This window comes from Myotis myotis, unplaced genomic scaffold (assembly GCF_014108235.1).
Source record: "Myotis myotis isolate mMyoMyo1 unplaced genomic scaffold, mMyoMyo1.p scaffold_m19_p_28, whole genome shotgun sequence".
NCBI classification, from domain to species: domain Eukaryota; kingdom Metazoa; phylum Chordata; class Mammalia; order Chiroptera; family Vespertilionidae; genus Myotis; species Myotis myotis.
The window spans coordinates 3,025,098-3,048,489 of record NW_023416333.1 but is presented as its reverse complement, the minus strand read 5'-3'; the positions used below and the strand labels follow the sequence as shown (position 1 = coordinate 3,048,489).

The 23,392-nt window shown below is 58.7% G+C and overlaps 3 protein-coding genes across 7 annotated transcripts in view; all 3 read right to left on the bottom strand.

Annotated features, from left to right (window-relative positions):
• Positions 1-319: 319 nt before the first annotated feature.
• On the bottom strand, positions 320-6,209 carry KLK10 (kallikrein related peptidase 10). Of its 4 annotated transcripts, XR_004965584.1 has the most exons (7): positions 5,597-6,208; positions 5,083-5,187; positions 4,229-4,409; positions 3,380-3,654; positions 2,406-2,539; positions 2,111-2,239; positions 796-935 (listed from the first exon to the last, which is right to left on the bottom strand). XR_004965584.1 is itself a non-coding variant. In XM_036296149.1 (6 exons), the coding sequence occupies exons 2-6, from the start codon at positions 5,171-5,173 to the stop codon at positions 783-785; spliced, it is 834 nt and encodes a 277-aa protein (XP_036152042.1). In that variant the 5' UTR covers positions 5,174-5,187; positions 5,597-6,149; the 3' UTR covers positions 320-782. The 4 variants fall into 4 exon arrangements, 3 of the variants coding, with proteins under 3 accessions (XP_036152042.1, XP_036152043.1, XP_036152044.1); XM_036296149.1 differs by lacking the exon at positions 2,111-2,239 and having other exon boundaries at positions 320-935; positions 5,597-6,149; XM_036296150.1 differs by lacking the exon at positions 2,111-2,239 and having other exon boundaries at positions 320-935; positions 5,592-5,724.
• Positions 6,210-7,798: 1,589 nt separating this feature from the next.
• Positions 7,799-13,409, bottom strand: KLK11 (kallikrein related peptidase 11). 2 transcript variants are annotated; one of them, XM_036296141.1, is made up of 6 exons: positions 13,183-13,409; positions 11,367-11,452; positions 10,564-10,720; positions 9,883-10,148; positions 9,127-9,263; positions 7,799-8,243 (listed from the first exon to the last, which is right to left on the bottom strand). In XM_036296141.1, exons 2-6 carry the CDS (start codon positions 11,404-11,406, stop codon positions 8,091-8,093), a joined length of 753 nt encoding a protein of 250 aa, XP_036152034.1. In that variant the 5' UTR covers positions 11,407-11,452; positions 13,183-13,409; the 3' UTR covers positions 7,799-8,090. The 2 variants fall into 2 exon arrangements, with proteins under 2 accessions (XP_036152034.1, XP_036152033.1); XM_036296140.1 differs by lacking the exon at positions 13,183-13,409 and adding an exon at positions 12,311-12,405.
• An 818-nt stretch (positions 13,410-14,227) lies between these two features.
• The window catches only part of LOC118649155 (transmembrane protease serine 9-like), a 29,056-nt gene continuing 19,891 nt past the window's right edge, over positions 14,228-23,392 (bottom strand). The window contains exons 7-12 of the mRNA XM_036295953.1: positions 19,816-19,905; positions 19,620-19,680; positions 18,470-18,629; positions 17,221-17,480; positions 15,422-15,555; positions 14,228-14,614 (exon numbers count right to left, since the gene is read on the bottom strand). Coding sequence (XP_036151846.1) covers positions 14,459-14,614; positions 15,422-15,555; positions 17,221-17,480; positions 18,470-18,629; positions 19,620-19,680; positions 19,816-19,905 — 861 coding nt within the window. The 3' untranslated portion in view covers positions 14,228-14,458. The remainder of the gene's footprint in view (positions 14,615-15,421; positions 15,556-17,220; positions 17,481-18,469; positions 18,630-19,619; positions 19,681-19,815; positions 19,906-23,392) is intronic.

Below are 23,392 nucleotides of genomic sequence, written 5' to 3'. Positions count from 1 at the left end.
ATGGAGACCCCTGGGGTGTGTGTGTGTGTGTGTGTGTGTGTGTGTGTGTGTGTGTGACAGGATTGGGGACTGCCCTGTGCTCTCCTCTCCGAGACCCAGAGTCACACATGTTGTCACCAGGACCTGTACACGGATCCTAACACCACATGCCAGGTCATGCTTTACCGAGAATGACCATCATGATCTACACTAGCGGTTCTCAACCGGTGGGTCGTGACCCCTTTGGGGGTTGAACAACCCTTTCACAGGGGTCACCTAAATACATCCTGCAGATCAGATATTTACATGACGATTCATAACAGTAGCAACACGACAGTGATGAAGTAGCAACGAACATAATTTTATGGTTGGGGGTCCCCACAACATGAGGAGCTGTATTAAAGGGTCGCGGCACTAGGAAGGCTGAGAACCGCTGATCTACACACATACACACGCTTTATCATGGTTTCCTCACAACACGTCTACGAGGTAGGCACTTCTTTGTCTTCATTTTCCAGGTGGAAACGGAAGCCCAGAGAGGTTCCTGGCTTGCCCAAGGGTCACCCAGCAGAGAACGGCCGAGGAAGCCAGGCTGGGTGGCCGATAGCTTCTCTCAGGGACTGGCTTCCCGGCCTCTCTCGGGCTCCCGCGTCCTGCACTCCAGGGGGCAGGTAGGAGGAGGAGGAGGCGAGAGGAGAGGTGCTGGCTGGTAAGGACGGGTGGCGGAGCTCTGGACGGGGCGAGGGAGGGAAAGTCTGGCGACTGTACAAGGAAGGATGTGAGATGGGGAGGGAGTCGCGGGGTCAGTTGGAGCGGATGGTCTTCTCGATCCAGGAAGTGTATCTGCAGATCTGCGTGTAGACGGCCGGGTGCTGAGCGGAGCCGCAGGGGTAAACGCCCCAGGACAGGATGCCCTGCAGGGTCTCATCGCAGACCAGGGGGCCGCCGGAATCACTCTGGGGGGAGGAGGGTGGAGCGGTCAGATACTGGCACCGATGTGAGGGCTGCCGCTTGGGGGGACTGAGGTCGTGACGGGGGAGAAAGAGGCTGGGATAGAGAGGAGGCTGGAATGGGGCTGGAGTCAGGTATAAAGTGGGGTGGCCTTTGACCGTGGGTTATGGATGTTGGATCCGGAAATGAGAATGGAGGCGTGACAGAGCTGAGATTCTAGCTCCTGACAGGGAAGGGGGTGGAGATGGATCTAGAGCAGCGGTTCTCAACCTGTGGGTCGCGACCCCTTTGGCGGTCGAAAGACCCTTTCACAGGGGTCGCCTAAGACCATCCTGCATCTCAGATGTTTACATGACGATTCATCACAGTGGCAACATGACAGTGATGAAGTAGCCACGGAAATAATGTTATGGTTGGGTCACCGCATGAGGAACTATATTGAAAGGGCCAGAAGGTTGAGAACCACTGATGTAGAGAGAGAGAGAGACCCGGGGTGAGGGGGCTTGGGAATGACTTGATGGGAGTGAAGTTCAGGATGGCCTGGGAAGCGGGTAGGGCTGGGGACAGGGTTGGACATAAGAAGATGGGCCCGAGGAGGCAGGCTGGGACGTGGGGACGCGAATGAAAAGGGGTGTGTGGCATAAACCTGACCAGCTCAGGGCGGGTTTCGGGGGTGCGGGGGTGGGGGGAGGGCTACAGGGCAGCCTGACTGACGCAGAGACTGCAAGAAACCTCACAGGATGGTCAGATCGCAAATTCCTATCGGGGCAGGTCCTGGCGGGTGGTCATGCCCCAGGCCTACAGCTCCCTTAGCAAAGATAACAGTCTTCACCTTCGTCAAGGCCTGCCCATCCTTCTCATGCATCTATGATAACATGCCTTGGAAATGCCAGCGTCATCTTCTTTTCCAACCCCCTGGGCGGAAAAGGGCTGGCAGCAGACCGGAGGCCCACAGAGCTCCTCATTGACGGCGGGGCCCCCGTGCCATCTCTGTACCCTGTACTGTGAGTGTGAGCGGTGAGCTACCCTGCGCCCACCGATGGGAAAGTATGCAACTCCCATGTTGCTGGGCACCCACTTCCGGAGATTTCCCTGCTGTGCGTTCTCCCGCCTGCTTCATCCACCACCACCTGGATGCCGGGCCACCCTGCTCACTCCTCCCCTTCGATTCTGAACGTACGCAAGAAATGGCCAAGCAGCCTGTCTCCGGAGCATTTTCTCAGTCCCTGGAGATCTCGCCGCCGGGCAAGTCCTCAAGATTTTGACTCCAATAAACTCATGAGATTTGCATATAGGTTTGGACCAAGTTCTGTTGGCAGGGATGAGGCCGAGGTAGGGGTGGGAGAGGGTTGGGCGGGGGGATGCTGTGTGGCTGGGTGGCTGGGGGACTGGGGACAAGGGTGGACCCTCTGCTCCCCTGTCACCTCCCTCTGCCCACTCCCACCGGTCAGAGGCCCTCCCCGGGCAGGCCCTACCTGGCAGGGGTCCTGGCCCTGGTCCAGTCCCGCGCACAGCATGTTGTTGGTGAGGACGCCCGGGTAGAAGACCTCACACTCCCTGGGGCTCAGGATGCTGACCCTGGAGCAGCTCAGGCCCTTGTTGTATTTCACTGATGTGAGGAAACACCAGGTTCTCCCGGGTCCAGCCCCAATGCTCCAGGACCCCGGAGTCCAGACACCCAGACTGTTCCCATCCCAGGCCCCAGGCCCCCGCCCCTCCTCCCTCAGACCCAGGGGTCCAGGCCCCCAGCCCCTCCTCCCTCAGACCCAGGAGTCCAGGCCCCCAGCCCTTCCTCCCTCAGACCCAGGGGTCCAGGCCCCCAGCCCCTCCTCCCTCAGACCCAGGAGCCCAGGCCCCCAGCCCTCCCTCCCTCTGACCCAGGGGTCCAGGCCCCCAGCCCCTCTCCCTCAGACACAGGGGTCCAGACTCCCATCCCTTCCTCCCTCAGACCCAGGAGTCCAGGCCCCCAGCCCCTCCTCCCTCAGCCCCAGGAGTCCAGGCCCCCAGCCCCTCCTCCCTCAGACCCAGGAGCCCAGGCCCCCAGCCCCTCCTCCCTCAGACCCAGGGGTCCAGACTCCCAGCCCCTCCTCCCTCAGACCCAGGGGTCCAGACTCCCAGCCCCTCCTCCCTCAGACACAGGGGTCCAGACTCCCAGCCCCTCCTCCCTCAGACACAGGGGTCCAGACCCCAGCCCCTCCTCCCTCAGACACAGGGGTCCAGACTCCCATCCCCTCCTCCCTCAGACCCAGGAGTCCAGGCCCCCAGCCCCTCCTCCCTCAGACCCAGGAGTCCAGGCCCCCAGCCCCTCCTCCCTCAGACCCAGGAGTCCAGACTCCCAGCCCCTCCTCCCTCAGACCCAGGGGTCCAGACTCCCAGCCCCTCCTCCCTCAGACACAGGGGTCCAGACCCCAGCCCCTCTTGCCCAAGACACAGGGCCCTCAGCTCTTGCCTCTTCGGTGGGCCGTGGTGCCCCAGCCCGCCACCTGGCACTGGTCTCCAGGCTGGGCGCAGCGGTACGGCAGGCGCAGGGTCTGGACGCGTGACCCGAGCACGGCCGGCCTGGCCAGCTTCAGCAGCATGAGGTCGTGGTCATCCGTGCGTCTCGGCAGGATGGGGCCCGAGCCGTGGTGGTACTTGGGGTGCACGATAAAGCGAGTGGTTCTGCGGAGCTGCTCCCCCTGGAGAAGCAGCAGGTGGTCATCCCCAACGCGGGCCCACAGCTGCCTGGGGAGGGAAGAGCCGTGTGGAGGCAAAGCCTTTATAGGGACTGAAACAGGACTCTGAGTCCCTGGGAGGAGGGTACAGGCAGTGGGGTGGGGGTAGACTCCTGGATCCTAGAAGGAGGTCTGAGGGAGGAGGGGCTGGGGGCCTGGACTCCTGGGTCTGAGGGAGGAGGGGCTGGGGGCCTGGACTCCTGGGTCTGAGGGCGGAGGAGTGAGCGGAAGAGAGGAGAGCTGGGGACATGGGAGGGTCCCCCCACTTTTCTGCCTCCCTCAATAGGGACTCATGAGCTGAACCATTTGTTTTAGTGCGGAATTCCTTGACCGCTGTCTGTGGCACACAACTCTCTGCACCTACATGGAACCCACGGGGAATCAGGCGGACGGAGGTGATGGATGGGCCCAGAAATGCTGAGAAGGACCACACTGCCCCCTGGCGGCCACCGCGCAGACCATCGCGGGACGGACCCCACGTGGAGCCGGGAGAGCACCGGCCCCTCCAACGCCCCAGGCCTCCCGCCCCCTCCCCCGGGCCCGCCTCCCCCGCGCCCCCCGCGCCGCCCCGAGGAGCTCCCTACTTGTTGTTCCCGCAGTGCGCGGCCGTGAGCACCCAGCTCTTGTCCACCAGGACCCCCGCGCAGTGGAACGAGAGGCCGTTGAACAGGGAGACCTGCCAGGGCTGCGAGCCGCGCGCGCACGGGGCGCCAGAGACCTCGAGGTCAAAGGCCGTGGCGTTTTGGGGGGACACCGCCTCTGCAACTGGGGGGCGGGAGGTGGCGATCAGAGGAGGCCGCGCAGGGCAAGGGCGGGGTTTGGGGTCCGAGCGCGGCCGCGGCACGGAGCAGGGGGCGGGGCGGAGGGGCGCGCCCAGCCAGAACCCGGGAGACAGTGGGAAGTGGGGGCGCGGGGTGCGTCCTGCGAGAACCTGAGGGAAGTGGGCGAAGGAAAGGGGCGTGAAAGGGGAAGAAGGCGGGACCGGGCGGAGTGGAGAAAGGGGACCCGGCAGGATGGGTCTGGAGGGGCTGGGGCGGAGCGGGCGGGGCCAGGACGCGGGGCGCGGTCGGCGAGGAGTAGGCGTGGGAATCACGCCACGGGCAGGAGAAGGGGGCTGAGGCCAGACTTGGGATCGAACGGGGCGGCGTGAGGAGGGACCGGATCAGCACCCGGCGGAGTTAGGGGCGAGGAGAGGACCCGGGAAGGGAAAGGGAGGAGGGGGGCGCGGGCGGCATGCGGGGCGGGGCCGGGCCGGGGCGCGGCCTCCCGGGCGCAGCTAGACGAGGGGGCGCGGCTGGGCGTGGGGCCAGCTCGGGACCGCTGGCTGCGCGCGGGGTCCCCGGGCCGGGGCGGGAGCGGGTGCGGGGGTGGGTAGTGAGAACTCCCTTGCCCGTCGCCGGGTCTCCGCGCCTCACACGAGGCCTGACCCCCGCCTCACCCCAAAATTGCGCCATCAGCAGCGGCAGCAGCAGCTTGGCCGGGACCCGGGCGCCCGAGGCGGCGGGGAGGTGGAGGCGCTGGGGTCTCATGGCCTGGACCTGGGCTGGAAAGGGCGGAGGGAGCGGGGCGCGCTGGTTAAAACAGGTGCCCTAACCAAGACCCTCATCCTGCCGCGCCCTTCGGCAAGCCAGCCCCCCTCCTCGCCCCCCTCCAGCCCGCGGGACCCTTGTAACCTGAGGCCACAACCCCAGGGGCGGGCGGAGTAGCCATTCGGGCCGGGACAGCGGTCATGGGCGCAATTATCTTAATGATGCTCTGGCTGCGCCCTCCTGCGCCCGCCCGCGGGGAGCGCGCTCCTGGCGGGGCTGCCCCGGCTGCCCGCCCATCGGTGCGTGGGGGCTGCGCTTCCTTCCCAGCCAGGCTGGGGGGTCTGGAGGGAAACCAGGCTCCCGCCGGGCTCCGGCCGGGTATTCGGGGTCCCTAACCAGAATGAGAGGTGCATCTGACCTCACCTGGTTGTCGCGGACGAGAAGGAGGTGGTGACCCAGAAGCGCTTCTGCTTGTCGTGCGGGCCGCTGGATCCTCTGCCCAGGGACCCCTGGCCAGGCCTTCCCTTTTAACCTCCGAGAGCCCGGAAACTTCCCCACCCTGCCCCTGGGGCCCGCGCCCCCTCCTTTTCCCTCTCCCTAATTAGACTTGGGCGCGGCTGGCATCCAACCCGGGCCCCAGATTCCTGCTCTGGGAGGGGCCCGGGAATACAGGCTTCTCCCAGTGCCCAAGACACCCTTGTGGGGACCTGGCTTCCGTGGGGATTTCCCTACGTCTCATTGTTCCAGGGAGTCTTCCCAGATGGGGAGAGAGGGTGCCCGGGGAGCCTGAGGGTGGCGGGGACCAGAAGAGAAGGGCATAAACAGGGAGCTGAGGACAATAAATAAATAGGGAGATGCATACCTGGGTGACCAGGTAAGGAAAGCCAGCAGGCTGCCAGGGAGAGGGGGAGGCAGAGATAAGAGAGGTTCAAGGACAGCGTAGGAGCCTCAGAGACACTCACAGAAACAAAACAGGAAAAGGAAGAGGGGGAGATGGAGGGAGACAAGACCCAGGGGGATGCTCTGTGATGGAGTCCACCCCCACCCCACCCCACTGCAGCCAGGGCAGTGGACTTCCTGTGTGTGTCCCCAGTAACCAAGCCCGGGTGTTAGGGGAGGGAGGCAGGCACACCCTGCCCTCCCCATGTGTGGTCCCCTCACACCCTCCCTGCCCTCCGTGTGTCTGCAGGTGACAGGCAGGCCCATGAATCACCGGAGGCTGCCAGGGGTGTCCACATGAGCTCAGCCAACTTCCTCATTTCGGGTGAGGAATGGGAGGCTCAGAGAGGGCCGTGACTCAGGGCAGGTCACGCAGCAAGTCCGCCTAGCAACCAGGAGGCCCCAGTTCCAGCTCCAGGCAGGCAGGCGGGCTCTTCCTCCTCATGCCGGCTACCTCCCTTGCCAGGAGAGCAGAACCCTGGGAAAGGGGCCGGGTGCTGGGCTGTCGACCCAGCAACTTCTCCAGGGAGGAGGGAGTTCCTTCCGGAGGCCGTGCGGCTCTGCGTTGTCCACGCAAACTTCCTGCAGCCGCACGGTGCTGCCCAACAGGGCGGCCACGGGCCACATGTGGCCATACCACACTGGCGATGTGTCACCTGGGACAGAAGAATGGCATTTCTGCTTTCATGTAATCTTCATTTAGAGTCACACCCGGCCGGTGTGGCTCAGTGGTCGGGTGTCGACCCACGCCCCACGAGGTCTCGGGTTCGATTCCTGGTCAGGACACATGCCCAGGTTTCAGGCTCCATCCCCAGTGGGGGCCGTGCAGGGGGCAGCTGATCAGTGTTTCTCTCTCAACCACGTTTCCGGCTCCCTCCCTTCCCAACTCTGTAAAAATCCATGAAAACGTATTTTTTAAAAGGCGCACGCGGTCAGTGGCGAACGGATTGGCCTGTGCGGGTCTCAGGGGACTAGCTACCTCTCACGGAGGTTGGAAACAAAACAACGAGCACTCCCTTTTGTTCAGTCTTCGCTATGTGCACGCAGACCGACCTCACGTGCTGGGGTACAAGGCGTACGCACGGCTTGACAGCTAAGGAAACCGAGGCCGTAGGGCTCCTTGAAGACATCACCCCTGTTTCAGACTCCTGGCTTTTCTACTTGCTGGCTGTGTGACCATGAGCCAGTGACTCCATTTCACTGTGTCTCGGTCTCCTCGTCTGCAAATAGGTATAATAATAACAATAATAATCATAATCCTATAGAATAAAAAATATGCTAATTAGCCGTTACACCCTGAGGTGTAACGACCAAGCGCATCACGACCAGATCATGGATCAGCAAGTGGTTGGGCCAGGGAGGTACAAGCGGGCTGTGGAGAGCTACAGGAGGGGGCAGGGCAGCAAGCTACAAGGCGGGGAGGCAGGAGGGGGAAGCTACAGGAGGGTGACATTGACCTACTGGCTACAAGGGGGTAGCAGAGAGCTATAGGATGGGGCAGGGCAACAAGCTATGGGGGGGGGGGGGTTGGGGGGAGCTACAGGAGGGCAGCGCACGGACTCGTGCACAGGGCTACTAGTAATAACAATGCTAGCCCGACCTCCTTAGGCATTGGTGCAGGGTACGTTACAGGGAAAAGCCCTATGGGCCGGGGTCTGGCACCCAGGTAAGCACTCAGGCGAGCCATCCATGTACTAAACATTTATTGAAATCTCGTGCCAGGAACTGTCTTTGGGCCTGGGATACAACAGCGAACCAAACAGCTACCAAACAACCACCCCCCAGACTCCCAGGTTAATGAATTCCGGTCTCATCCGTTCCGACAAGTTGCTTATTGCGCTTCGGCGTCTATCTAGCCCAGGACGCCCCCGGGGACGCGTGAAGGGGCCCTGGCCGGGCTTCGTCAGGAGCAGAAGGAACAGGCGCCACGTCACCACGCGTGGACGGGGCGTGGGTGAGGCTGGCGAGCTGGTGCCGGCTAGTTGTTCTTCATCGTCTCGTGAATCCAGTCTATGTACTTGCAGACCTTTGTGTAGACGCCAGGCTTTCTGCTGATGGCACAGGGGTCCTGCCCCCAAGAGATGATGCCTTGCAGGGACCCATTGCAGACCAGCGGGCCTCCGGAGTCACCCTGGGGACCGGGAGAGAGAAGACCCATCAGCGGGAATGAGAGGCCTTGCGGGAGGGGAAGGTGCTGGGTGTGGGGTTAGGGTCGTGGTTCTCCACCTTCTGGCCCTTTCAATACAGTTCCTCATGTGGTGACCCAACCATAAAATTATTTTCGTTGCTACTTCATAACTGTCATGTTGCTACTGTGATGAATCGTCATGTAAATATCTGATATGCAGGACGGTCTTAGGCGACCCCTGTGAAAGGGTCGTTCGACCGCCAAAGGGGTCGCGACCCACAGGTTGAGAACCGCTGGGTTAGGGAGAAATGGGGATGGGGTGCGGTTAGGGGGGTGGAGTCGGAGGAAGGGGGTGGGGATGAGACTGGAGTTATGGGTAAGAACCAAGATGGAGGTTAGGGTTGAAAATGGAGTTGGGGCCCGACCCACATGGCTCAGTGGTTGAGCTCCCATCTATGAACCAGGAGGTCACGGTTCAATTCCCGGTCAAGGGCACATGCCCAGTTCTGTGGGCTCCATCCCCAGTGTGGGGCGTGCAGGAGGCAGCCCATCCATGGTTCTCTCTCATCATTGATGTTTCTCTCTCTCTCTCTCTCTCTCTCTCTCTCTCTCTCTCTCTCCCTCCCTCCCTCCCTTCCTCTCTGAAATCAATAAAAACATATTTAAAGAAAAAGAAAATGGATTTGGGCATGGTTGGGGTGGGCATAGGGAACCGGAGATGGAGAGGGGTTTGGGGCAGCCGAGGGCATGGGCAGGGGGTGGGGGTAGAGCTGGGATGAGACTGGGAGAGGGGCAGGTGCCCGGCGCCGTGTGAGGGAAGAGGTGGGGGTGGCGGGTGTCGATGAGGACACATCAGAGGCTGGAGACCCAGGCCCTGCCCTCTGACCTGGCAGGAGTCCTTGCCCTCCTCCCGCACGCTGGCGCACACCATGGTGTTCGTGATGTTGCCCGGGTAGGCGTTCTCACACTCTTTGTGGTCAATGATGGTGATGTTGGCACATCGCAAGGTCTGGGGCAGGCGCACTGTGGAAGCGGAAGGGAAGGGGTGTGGACAATGAGAGCCTCCTGGCGCTGTGCCCCGCACTGCAGGGCTCGCTCTGAACCCAGTCCCTGCGCTGGCTGACAGCCAGCTCGTCTCTCGGCTGGTAACAACAACAACTATCATTGCTCGAGACCAGTGGTCGGCAAACTCATGAGCCCACGGAGCCAAATATCAACAGGACAACGACTGAAATTTCTTTTGAGAGCCAAATTTTTTAAACGGAAACTATATAGGTAGGTACCTTGTTATTCACTTAATTAGGGTCCTCCTAAGGCTTCGGAAGAGCCACACTCAAGGGGCCCAAGAGCCGCATGTGGCTCAAGAGCCAGGGCTCTAGACACAGGGCCTCTAACCCAGCCCTGGTGGGTGGGTGTGATGGTTCTCATTTCATAGAGAAAAACCAAGGTGGACAGAGGTGACTCCGTTGCCTACGGTCTCCACCCACATCTTTCACCTGATCCCACCCCTGACACCAAAAGGTAGCCCCCTCGTTGATCACTAGGACTCATTTGGGAAGGTTCTTCCGGTCTCCCGCCGTTCCTTCCTCGGTGGCGACCACCCTGCCCCCACCGCTCCCCCGCCCCCCCGTGGAGCTCCTACACTGGGGGCTGGACGTGGTGCCCCAGCCGGAGATGAGGCAGCGGGTGCCTGGGGTGACGCAGCGCGACGACAGGGTGAGGGGGCGCACGGCCCAGGTGATGATGGCGGGCGACGCCAACTTCACCAGCATGATGTCATTGCGGTGGTCCTTGTTGGGGATGCTGTTGTTGAAGTCCGGGTGGGGGAAGGACTTGGTGGCCCTTCGGGTCTGCTCCCAGCCGTCATGTCGCTGAAGGTGGTGCATCCCCAGGTGGACTATGTATTGGCTGAGGTGGGAGAGATGGTGGTCAGAGGTGGAAGGAGAAGGAGAGACGGGAGGTGGGGCCAGAGGCATGGGGTTGGGGGGGGGGGACATGAGGGCACCTTGAAGGAATGAAGGACCACATGTCCACTTCCAACCTCAGCCCTGGGTCCCATCGAAACCCCCTTCCAAACTACATCCCCACCCAGCACCCAGCACCCAGCTCCGTACCCAACCCCGTCCCAGTTCCGACGTCGTCCATCCCTCCCTCCTCAATTCCCAGTGGCTGCCCATCACCAACGCCAACTCAGCCCCACCTCTGTGCCCATCTCCACCCCACCTGTCTCACCCCATGCACATTCGCCCCATCACCAAGCCCCTCTCCATGCAAATCTCCATCTCCAGCCCCCTCCCGGCCCCGCCCCGGCCCCCGCACCCACGGCTTGAGGCAGTGAGCCGCTGTCAGGAGCCATTTGGGGGCGACGAGGGTTGCCCCACAGAGCAGACGTGTCTTCTGGAACAGAACCACCTGCCAGGGCTGGGAATGAGGAGGACACTCGTACCCCTTGATGATCCTGGTCTCTCCCCCTACATGCCCTGGAGGGGGTGGGGGCAAAAGAGGGGGCTCAGGCATGAGAGGACTCCCAGGAGAGAGGGAGTAGGGGGGTGTCTGGGCTCCCCCGCCTGGTGCCCCTCTGGGATGCACTGGATGGACAGGCCGGGCATTGAATGATTGACATAGCGGTTGGCCAATAGCCACTGTCCTGAGCTCTTTGCCCCCCACTCTAGCCCGGCTTCCCTGGCCCCTCCCCTGGGACCCTCCTGGGCCTCCTCCCCATTCTAGCATCTAATACCACGATGGCGAACCTATGACACCCATGTCAGAGGTGACACGCGAACTCATTTTTTTGGTTGATTTTTCTTTGTTAAATGGCATTTAAATATATAAAATAAGTACCAAAAATATAAATCTTTTGTTTTACTATCGTTGCAAAAATCAAAAAATTTCCATATGTGACACGGCACCAGAGTTAAGTTAGGGTTTTTCAAAATGCTGACACGCCGAGCTCTAAAGGTTCGCCATCACTGGTCTAACACCTGCTGCGGCCAAGGGCCTCCAGGGCCTCATTCTGGCTCGCAGATCCCTTCCGATGCCCCCTCTGGGTTATTCTCAACGCAGAGGGTTGGGGGACGCTGGTGGTTTGAGAGGGAGGCCCCTGCCCTTCCCCATCGCCTACCGTACCTGTCGCCAGAGCCAGCATGATTAATGGCAGAATCGTCATGGCCTGGAGCGGTGGGAGGGGGGAGGAGGGCAGGCCCCAGGTGCTTCTGGAAGCAAGGAGGGGGCCAAATGGGGAGACCGCGGGCGGGTTCCTGCCCCTTCCTCTCTCCCTCGCCTGCTCTGACCGTCCCCAGGGAGAAACGACAGGGCTGGCAGGATGCCCTGCGCTCTGTCCTCACAGCACCCTGACCTCTGGGCCTTGGCATGAATCTTTGGAGGGACCAGATCTCAGATAGAAGCTGCTGGCGGCCAAGGAGGATGTGGACGTGGCCGGGGGAGGCTTTGCCCCATGTCACGTCGACCTCTGAACCTCGGACACGCCCCCCCCCCCCCCAGGTCCCTTTCAGAGCAGGTTTTCTCCTGGGTCCACCTGAGAGCCGATCGGGCCCCAGCAGCTTGGGGCAGGACAGGAAAGGGTCTTGGCACCATTGAGAAAACACCCAAGGGGACATGGGCTTCTGGGAGTGCCGGGGGGGGGGGGTTGGGGGGGCCTCAGCTGGGGATGGTGTTTGGGACCCTGCCCTGCTGCACCCCAGCCCCTGCGAAGGGCACCTGGATGCAGCTGGTGGGGGGGGGGGGGGCAGGACAGGAAGAGCCTGTGTCCTCAGCTGCCCTGGCTGACAGGGGCAGAGGTGGAGGGCTGGACTCGGGGACAGAGGCCGGGGCCAGCAGTCACGGAGGTTGGTGGCAGCCGGTTGGAGAGGCAGAGAGAAGCAGAGAGCCTCTCCGCCCCCCCCCCCCCCGCTCCCTCCGCCCCCCCGCCCCACCCCCCCGCCACCCCAAGCCTAGGACAGACCAGAGGGAGAAACAGTGCCAAGACCAGAAGGCCCAGTGCTCTGTCTGGTACCACCTGGATGCCTGGGGGTCGGGGTCGGGGGGGCGCTTCTTTTCCCTCCCAGACTCACAGGCTCTGGAGCTGGGGCTCCCGGGACCCACGGTGGTGGTGGTGGTGGTGGTGGTGGTGGTGGTGGTGGTGGTGGCTCTGACAGGCTGGGACAGGCTGGGTCGGAGCGCGAGGCACCAGGCAGGCAGTCGGAGGGGGGTGGCCCCATGACTGGGCCTCCCAGCCCTGCCTTATTGCCTTGGGGGCGGGGTGTGTGGGGGGGCCCTACCCAGACCGGCGCAGGGCCTGCCCGCCTGCCAGCCTCTGTCACCTCTCCAAGCCCCTCTTCTCTCTGCTGCTCACGGTCCCTCGGGCCGGTGCATCCACCTGCCTGCCTGCATCCTGCCCTGTCACCCAGCCTCTCTCTCCGCCTCTGTGGCCAGCCGCCTCGCCGTAATTCTGCGTGCCTGTCGTTTCTCTGTGTCTGCGAGACTGCCTTTCTCTCTCCCACTGCCTCTGTTTGCATCTCCCAGGCTCCGTCCTTCTTGGAGCTTGTCTCTGCCTCCCTCCCTCCCTCCCTACTCGCTCTGTCTGTCTTTCCCCTTCTCTCCCTCTGTCTCTCAACCCCTCTTCTACCTCATCTCCTCTTGGGCCTGCCCCGCCCTCCCTCCCCACAGCCGGAGCCCAGGTGGGCCCCTGGCCTCCTTTGGGCCCCTCCCTTCTCCATTCCAAGAAAAGGGGGAACTGGGGCGTCACAGAGGTGGGGCTGCTGCCAGGCGCAGGGGCAGGACAGGAGGGTGGGGGAGGCAGGTCGGGGCTTGTGGGAGTCAAGGCTGGGGAATAGGAAATGAGGGCTCCTCTGCCCACCCTTCTCTCTAACCTGCCCCCTATCCCTCCACCCCGAGTCTGTCGGGGACCCCCCCAGGGGCCTTGGCATCCAGCTGTGGCACTTACTGGCTGTGTGACCCGGGTCCGATGCCTTCCCAGACCTGAGCCACCTCGGTTTCCTGGTCTGCACAGTCTAGTGGCAATCCCTGCGTCTTCGGGGTTGTTATCAAGTCGATCTGCTTCCTGTGGTGCCTCCTCTCTCCTCTAACCAGATGCGGAGCAGGATCGCCAGGTAGGGCCTGGGTTCTGCCCGCAGCCAGCCCTGGCCCCAGACCTCGGTGCTGCCTCTCGTTGCCGCGGTGACGTGGGACGGGGGGGGGGGGGGGGGGGGGACTCCACCCCAGTGAGGCTCAATTTCTTCATCTGTGACCTGGAGGGGTGTGTGTGTGTGTGTGTGTGTGTATGTGTGTGTGTGTATGTGTGTGCGTGTGCGCGCGCGGAGGGGGGGAGGGGGGACAGCCCTGCCTTAGGGGGTTGGATGAGGACTTGAAGAGAGCCAAGGACAGATGGTTCTCAGCCCCATGTTCCCACGGCTGTCATGTTCACACCTCAAATTCCTCTTCCAGGCACCGTGGACAAGTTCTCTCTGCGCCTCCTGGAGGGGCAGGGAGGACAGACCCCAAGGGGGTGGGCAGGACGATCCGAAGACATGGGCTGGGTCCTCGGGCCTTCCGCGGCCGCACTCCACCCAACCCACAGGCCGCGTCCAGTCGTTAAATAATGTAACGTGTGCCCGGCCCCCAGCAGAAGCCAGTTGCCATGGGCGGGTTGGCGGGAATGTTACACGCATTGGGCATTTCGTTCAATGGTCACGAATTTTGGGTTCACAGGTGTCGCTTGGTAGTTTGCAGCCCGTGTAATTTGTTTGTCCCCCCCTCCTTCAGGTCCTTTACGGGCCCTGGAAAAGCTTACAAGCGTTTGGTCCCTGTTCCTGCGGTGTCCGATGGAGAAAAAGGTCCTTTGTTTTTATTGTGATAAGTAACTTTTTCTACTCTGTCCCTGTGGGAAATCCCTCCCCATCTGAGATCTCTAGTTCTACACCAGTGAGGAGGGGAGCGAATGAGCCCTCCCTTCGTTCTCTACCAGCACGGGGATACCAGACAGACAGACAGACAGAGAGACTCCACCCCTTGGCGAGTTACATTTATTCCAAATGGCCCCACAGGCCCTCCTCCCTGAACCGGGGGCCTTAGGAGGGGACCGGCTGGCGCTGGAGTTCGGGGGAAGGGGATTTCCCAGACCGAGAAGAGTGAGAGCTGGGGTTGACGATGGAGGAGGTGTCGGCGCTCCGGGGGTCCGAGTGGACCCCAAGCCGGGAAAGGGTGGAGGTGGAAGGAGCCAGTCAGTTGTTCTTGATGACCCCCCGGATCCAGTCCACGTATTTGCAGATGTTGGTGTAGACGCCCGGCATGCCTTCCTGGCCGCACGGCCCGACGGACCCCCAGGACACCAGGCCCTGGAGGACTCCTCCGCACACCAGCGGGCCCCCAGAGTCGCCCTGGAAGCAAAAGGGGGGGCAAAGGAGCGGGGCATGAATAGGGGAGCAAGCCCGGTGCAGTTGTCCTCTCCCCAGCCCAGGTCCGGGCCCTGAGGACAGTGGCTCCCAACCTGGTCGACAGAACAAGAGCCCAGCCAAGCGCCCCAAGGACAACAGCAATGACTGAACAATGGAGAAGAACACGCTGTTCCCAGGCGCCAGACACAGGGAAGGTGGGCGGGTGTCCACAAAGGGCAGAGAGTTCCCGCAAGAACAATGGCAGGGGCCCTGGCCAATGAGGGAAGAGAGCGTGGGCGCCACCAACCAATCGCAGCAAAGGAGGGCGGGACTCCATAAAGAGGTCTCTGAAGGGCAGTAGGCCTGGCCAGTAGGGTGGGGCAGGGCTCCTCTCTGGAGGCCCCAAGAGGGCAAGGTAAGCAGAATGGGAGGCTGAGAGCACCCCGACCTCCTTTCCTGCCTCCATCCTGGAATCTCTCACCTGAGCCAGTACCAACCAGAGGAGGACGGTGTGGGGAAGACTCAGAACTGGAGAGGGAGTAGCTTACCTACGGGAGCACCCCACATACCGGCTGCTCCTTTACTGTCCCCCATCTCCCTCTCTTCTCTCTGCCCACCCTCCCTCTCTCTGTCCTCCACTCCCTGGCTCTTCCTCCTGTTCTGTCCCCCTCCCCTGGGCTGTGCCTCCCCTTCTTTCGGACCTCATCTTTCTCCCCTCTCCCCTTTCCCTGACTCACCCTCCCCCTGTCCCCCCTCCTCCGCCCCCTGCTCCCTGTCCCCGGTGGCCAGGCATCGCCTGCACCTGCTCACCTGGCAGGCATCCTTTCCCATGTTGCCACCCGCACACAACATGTTGTCCGTGATTCTCCCAGGGTACACGGCTCGGCAGGTGGCACTGGAGACGATGGCGATGTTGAGGCACTGCAGCTTGTCTGGGAATGGGCCTGGGGGTGGAAGGTGGATGCTGCCGGTTCCCCCAGAGCCCCCCACTTCCCTCCTCTCAAGGAAGCTCGGTCTAAAACTATCCCCCATCCCCTTCCTGTGACCTCCACTATAATCCTCAACCTCCAAACTTTAGATGTATGACTTGATGCCATCATGACCCTTGACCCCAGCCCGTTGGCCCAGTTCCTGGACCTTTAACCTCTAACTTTGAGTGTCATAACCCTATACCCTCCTGGTCCCTCCAACCTCAGATAGACAGATTAGAATTCAGGGGTGGGCAAACTTCTTGACTCGAGGGCCACAATGGGTTCTTAAACTGGACCGGAGGGCCGGAACAAAAGCATGGATGGAGTGTTTGTGTGAACTAATATAAATTCAAAGTAAACATCATGACATAAAAGGGTACGGTCTTTTTTTTTTTTTTAGTTTTATTCATTTCAAAAGGGCCGGATCCGGCCCGCGGGCCGTAGTTTGCCCACGGCTGAATTAGATAGATAGATGGATGATAGACAGATAGATGATAGATGATAGATGATAGATAGACAGATAGGTAGGTAGGTAGATAGATAGATAGATAGATAGATAGATAGATAGATGAATCCAGACCTGACCTACTTTCGTTTCAGCTACTGTGTGACCTTCGACCTTCAGTCTTATCATCCTTTGATCCCAACTGGACCTCACGTCTTCTGTCTCCTGACCCCGTATTCCTTGTCTTCACCTTACGCTCCGACTTCAGTTCTGCTTCCTCTAAATCACTGGTCTCTATTCCAAGGTGACCTCTGATCCTAGGTTATTTGAACCCTGACTCCATGACCCCTAGCCTCTGCCTCCACACTCAAAACTCTATGGCTTCCAATCCCAGATCCATGAGCCCTAATCTCCATCCTGAGACTGTGGCCAGCTGCTGCAACAAGTGGGTCCCATGGCCTCAACTCTTCAATGACGTTGACCAACCCCTGATCCTATCCTATATAATAAAAGCCTAATATGCTAAGTGTCTGGTTGTCTGGTCGGCCATTCAACCAATCGAAGCTTAATATGCTAATGATATGCTAAGGCTGCTCAACCACTCGCTATGACGTGCACTGTCCACCAGGGGGCAGACGCTCTGACCAGTAGGTTAGCTTGCTGCTGGGGCCTGGCTGATCAGGACTGAGCATGATGGGCCGGACACGCCCTGGAGCCCTCCTGTGGTCCCTCCCTGGCTGGCCAACCTCCTGTGTCCCTCCCCAGCCCTGATTGTGCACCGGTGGGGTTCCTCGGCCTGGCCTGCACCCTCTCGCAACCCAGGACCGCTTGGGGGATGCCGGAGTGCCAGTTTCGGCTTGATCCCCCAGGCCAGGCTGAGGGACCCCACTGGTGCACGAATTTGTGCCCTGGGCCTCTAGTTTATATATATGCCTTTTGCTCCAGTCCAATGATCCCCGACAGCACTCTGACCTCTAACCACATCCTCCCTGACCCAGGACTTCTGACTCCATCCCCAGCCCCTTAACCGCTTTGACACTCAAGGCCTGCTCCACCACGATCTCCAACCCCAGACTATAACCCTGATGTTTGACCCTTTCACCCTCCTTCCCCTGAGATGGTGTGACCTGTGACCTCTCACCCTATACCCAGACTTTTGCCCATTTTGACCCCTGACCCCAGGGCCCGCTTACTCCATGGTCGGTTGGTGGTGCCCCAGCCGGAGATGTGGCATTCCGTGCCAGCTGCTGCACAGGTGGTGGGCAGGGCCAGGGGCTGGACACTGCGGGTCAGGCGGGCGGGAGTGCCCAGCCTCAGAAGCCGCAAGTCATGCTCGTGGCTCCTCCGGGCTCCCTCGTAGCCGGGGTGGGTCACGGAGAAGCCGCTGCGCCGGATCTGTTCCGTCCAGTCCAGGCGGCTGAGGCTGTGTTCCCCCAGGCGCACCCAGTACCTGCTAGGGGTTATGTTGGCTCAGCAGGTGGGCTGCCCCCAGACCCCCAGGCCCTCATGTCATCATCTTGGTCCCTCACTCATTTGCCCGTGTTCTCTAAGGTGCTGTCTCTCAGCCTCTTGGTCTCTATCTCCATCACCCCGCTCCCCCCGACCCCCACCCCTGTCCCTGCATCTGTGTCCCCATCTGATTCTCTTAGCTGGTGAGGTGCACGGGGGAAGGGACAGCTGTCGGTCTTCTGACCCCACCTCCTAGGAGACTGCCTGGACTGCCCACGCTGCCCACCGTGTGACCGCTCTCTGTCCTGCTCGTGCCTCTCCCTGTCCCCACATCTCTCCATCTCTGTGTGTCTGAAACTTCCCTTTCGGATAAAACACAGAAGGTCAGACCCAGGAAGCCCAATCCTGCCATTATACAGATGGGATCACTGAGGCTGCACAGAGTGTGTGGGTCAGATGTGGGCCCAGGGCCCAGCCTGGGTCAGGGAATGGCTGGGCCTGGTGACAGATGCCATCTAGGGAGGGAGGGGGACTCGAAGGAACGAGAGAAGGTGGGTGGGCAGGTTCCAGGCCCCTCCTCGGCCCCTCCCCCACCCCACTGCACCCCAGCCCTACCTAGGCCCATTGTTTAAAAAGTCCTACTCCCGGCCCTGGATGGTGTGGCTCAGTGGATAGAGCGTCAGCCTGCCAACTGAAGGGCCCTGGGTTGGATTCCAGTCGGGTTGCAGGCTCGATCCCCAGTAGGGGGCATGCAGGAGGCAGCCAATCAATGATTCCCTCTCATCACTGATGTTTCTATCTCTCTCTCCCTTTCCCTTCCTCTCTGAGATCAATAAAAACATATTAAAAAAATAAAAAAATAAAAAGTCCTAGTCGTCTAACCTCAGAGTCTCTTGTGGCAGGGCCATCTCCTTTCTCCTTGACACTCCCTCCCCATCACCCTCCTCAGCCACTCCAGGAAGGGAGCCAGAATGGGGGGGGGGGGGCGCTTACCTGCCGCTGCAGTGAGCAGCTGTGAGGACCCACCTTCGGTCAACGAGGACCCCCCCACAGCGCAGGTTGACACCTTCAAACAGCCCCACCTGCCACGGCTGCGAGTGAGGGTCACACTCCGTGCCGTTATAAATCTTCTCGGAGGCCCCGTGGCTGAGCCCTGAGGGCAGAGGAACGGGCCAGAGAGAGGGGATCAGAGACCTGCACAGGTTGTGGGTCAGAGACAGGAAGAGAGAGACACGAAGATGCTGAGACACAGAAAGAGACCGAGGTGAGAGGAAGACAGAGCCAGGCACAGGGAGACACCTAAGGATGTATAGCAAGAGGCAGTGCTACACCCAAGAGATAGAGAGAGAGGAAGAGGTAAACAGAGAGAGATGCTGATAGATAGATGATAGATTAGATAGGTAGATAGATAGATAGATAGATAAATGATAGGTTAGTTAGATAGATAGATGATAGATGATAGATTAGATAGGTAGGTAGGTAGATAGATGATAGATTAGATAGGTAGGTAGGTAGATGATAGATAGATAGATAGATAGATAGATAGATAGATAGATAGATAGATAATAGAAAGATTAGATAGGTAGATAGATAGGTAGATAGATAGATGATAGATTAGATAGGTAGGTAGGTAGATAGATGATAGATAGATAGATAGATAGATAGATAGATAGATAATAGAAAGATTAGATAGGTAGGTAGATAGGTAGGTAAATAGATAGATGATAGATTAGATAGGTAGGTAGATAGATGATAGATGATAGATAATAGGTAATAGATGATAGATAGATAGATAGATAGATAGATGATAGATAGATAGATAGATAGATAGATAATAGAAAGATTAGATAGGTAGGTAGATAGGTAGGTAGATAGATAGGTAGATAGATGATAGATTAGATAGGTAGGTAGATAGATGATAGATAGATGAGAGATAATAGATAGAAGATGATAGATAGATAGATAGATAGATAGATAGATAGATAGATAGATAGAGAACTGAGACTGTGTGGCAGGAAGAGACAGAGGGGAGATGGATGAAAAGGTGCAGGGGAGGTGAGAGGACCCAGGGAGCTGGAGGTGAATGGAGGCCAGAGCTGAGAAGGAGAGACGGGGTCCCCTCGTGGGGGCGGGAGGGACTCACCAATAACACACAGGAGCACAAGGAAGCTGGGCCCCATGGCTGGCCACCTCCAGGTTCTGGGGAGAAGGGGGCATTCTCAGAAATGGCCCTGCCCACGTCCTCCCCCTCTTCCCCCGCTCATCCTCCCCAAGTCAGCCCCATGCACGGGGGATGCCCTTTCCTCTCTCCCCACCTCCCCCTGTCCCCTCACCTGTGGCTGCCGGCCCCTCCTCACCTGGTCCCTCTGCCTGCCAGGCCCTCCATGTGGCTGTGGCCGGCTCAGCCTGCCTGTGTCTCTGTTATCTGTCTCTCAGCCGACCGGCCGGCCAGCCAGTGCTCCCCCGTCCACCTGGCTTCTCAGCCACCTGTCATGCCGCCCCGCCAGTCCCCCTCCTTCCGTCTGTCCTGTCTGTCTGCCCCAGACTGGCAGCTGACACAGCTTTTAACTCTCTTTGTTCCAGCCCATTCCATTTCCTGGTTGAGGGAAGGGGACCAGGAAGGCACGGGGTGGGGCGCCCTCTAATCCCCTAACAAGCGCTTCCTCACTCCAATGGCATGTAATTGAGTTTCAGGGCTACCGGGAGGAAGGGGAGCAGGGGACCGGCCCAGGCAGGCTCTGGGGGACAGACCCCACCCCGCGCCTTCTCCCCTCTTCTCCGAGCCAGCCCTTCCAGCTGACGGCTCCAGGTGATCTGGAACCTGGGTTCTAATCCCACCCCCACCCCCCCACCCCCCGCCCCGTGACGAAGGCTCAGGGAGGGCCCCTCCCCACGCAGTGCAGGGAAAGGGCAGGAGGGTGGACGCCAGAGGCAGGAGGACCCAGGCAGAGGGAAGCTGGGAAAGAGAGGGGGAGGGGAAGGAAGCGATTTCACAAGAGGTGACGGAAGGGACAGGAGAGGGTTTCCACCCAGGGTTCTGTGGAAGACTGATTCTAACTTTTTATTTACTGATTTGAAAGAGAGAGAGAGAGAGAGAGAGAGAGAGAGAGAGAGAGAGAGAGAGAGATTTGTTGTTCCATGTATGCAGGCATTCATTGGTTGATTCTTCTATGTGCCCTGACCTGAGATCCAGCCGGCAACTTCGGTATCAGGACGATGCTCTAATCGACTAAGCTACCCGACCAGGGCTCTAACTGAATTCTTTTTTTTTTTAAATTCAGGTCCCTGAGCCTGACCCTAGAGATTCTTTTTTAATATATATATATATTTTTTTTAAAAAAATATATTTTATTGATTTTTTACAGAGAGGAAGGGAGAGGGTTAGAGAGTTAAAAACATCGATGAGAGAGAAACATCAATCAGCTGCCTCCTGTACACCCCCTACTGGGGATGTGCCCGCAACCAAGGTACATGCCCTTCACCGGAATCGAACCTGGGACCCTTGTGTCCTCAGGCCAACGCTCTATCCACTGAGCCAAACCGGTTAGGGCTTTTAAAGTATATTTTTACTGATTTCAGAGAGGAAGGGAAAGGGGAGAGAGAGAGAGAGAGAGAGAGAGAGAGAGAGAGAGAGAGAGAGAGAGAGAGAGAGAGAAACATCAATAATGAGAAAATCATGGATCCACTGCCTCCTGCAGGCCCCCTACTGGGGATTGAGCCCGCAACCTGGGCATGTGCCCTTGGCAGAAATAGAACCCAGGACCCTTCAGTCCGCAGGCCAACGCTCTATCCACTGAGCCAAACCGGCTCGGGCTGTAGGATCCCCTTTATATGAAATATCCAAAATGGGCAAACCCCTGTTCCGTTGGGACAGGAAGCAGATCCGTGGCTGCCTAGGACTGAGGGAGTGGGGAGGAGGAGTGATTGCTCAGCGGTTCTGTCTGACCCACAGACTCTGGCTACAGCCACTCCCACTAGCAGCTGGAGGCTCGGGGAACAGGGACTGGCCCGCAGCTGTGAGCTCCTTTGCCAACTCCCCCAGGAAGCCCTCAGGGCTCTCAAGTCCCCCATGCCTCCCACTCATCATGGCCCAGAGAGAACTCAGCCACCCCGACACCTGGCCATGGATGTGGAAACTGAGGCACAACTCGATGAAGAGACACACACACACACACACACACACACACACACACACACACAGCTGGTCAGGGGCAGAACTGGAGTTCGAACCCAGGCAGGCTCTCTCGAACACATCGCTAATCCTTATCCAAATATATGCATAAACAAATGGCTGCCTGCCTGGGTGAGTCCTTGTGGGAATAGACCAATGTGTGGCCGCTCCTGCAGATTTCAAAGAAAGAGAATAGCTTCTTAAATAGGGCTGTTTTTGCCCTGGTCGGTTTGGCTCAGTGGATAGAGCGTCGGCCTGCGGACTGAAGGGTCCCAGGTTCGATTCCGGTCAAGGGCATGTACCTTGGTTGCGGGCACATCCCCAGTAGAGGGTGTGCAGGAAGCAGCTGATCGATGTTTGTCTCTCATCAATGTTTCTAACTCTCTATCCTGCTCCCTTCCTGTCTGCAAAAAATCAATAAAATATATATATTTTTTAAAATAGGGTTGTTTTAAATATATCTTTATTGATTTTAGAGAGGGAGGGAGGAAGGAAGAGGGAGAGAGAGAGATAGAAATATCGATGTGCTGCCTCCTGCACGTCCCCCACTGGGGATGGAGCCCACAGTCCAGGCGTGCCTGTACCCTGACCGGGAATCAAACCGGCAACTTTTCATTGCACGGGACGATGTCCAATCAACTGAGCCACGCCGGCCAGGGCTCTGAATTCATTCCCAGCCAGAACTCCAGTACCGAGGTTGCTGAACGGAGGAGGCCGGGTCTGGCCCTCCCAGTCTGACACCTGGTGTGGTTTCAGCGCCAACAGATGGTCCTGTGTGGTGGTTAAGGGAAACAGACTCCGGGGAGATGACACAACTTGCTCTAATTGGCGAATGAAATAAATTATTGTGTCGACTAAATTGCACAGTTCAACTGGGACTGGTCACCTGTCAGATGCGCAGCAGTCACAGGTACGGTACTGAACAGCACAGATCCAGATCTGATGGAAGTTCCTTGAAGTTGAGATCTGTATCGTAGTCTTCCTGCTCTCTTTTACAAATAATAGCCATCTTTAGCTCTCTCTCTCTCTCTCTCTCTCTCTCTCTCTCTCTCTCTATATATATATATATATATATACTAGAGGCCCGGTGCATGAAATTCATGCACAGGTAGGGTTCCTAGGCCTGGCTGGTGATCAGGGCTGATCTGTGGGGCGACTAGCAGAATGATGGGGGGGTGGGGGCCTGCTGGCACCCACCTTGGCTGGCCTGGGGCCTGTGGGCTGGGGGCAGCTCCTGCATTGAGCGCCTGCCCCCTGGTGGTCAGTGCATGTCATAGCGACTGGTTGTTCCGCTGTTCAGTCGATTTGCATATTAGGCTTTTATTATATAGGATATATATTATTTGCATTTTAATTTTTTCCATTTTTAATTTTTCAATTCCAGTTAATTGTCCATCAGTAGGTGACTAGATAAAGAAGACATGAGACAGTTACAGAATTGGGGAATATTAATTGGCCATGAAAAAGGATGAAGGCATCATTTGTGACAACATGGATGGACCTGGAGGGTGTGATGCTACATGAAATAAGTCAGAGAAAGTTAATTTCTTTATTGTATAAATGTGCAGCGCTGACTTCGATGACAGAATCTTTTTTTTTCCTTAGATGTGAAGAAATATCAGCTGCAACTTTAAAAAAATATATATATATATATTATTGATTTTTTACAGAGAGGAAGGGAGAGGAATAGAGTTAGAAACATCAATGAGAGAGAAACATCGATTATCTGCCTCCTGCACATCCCC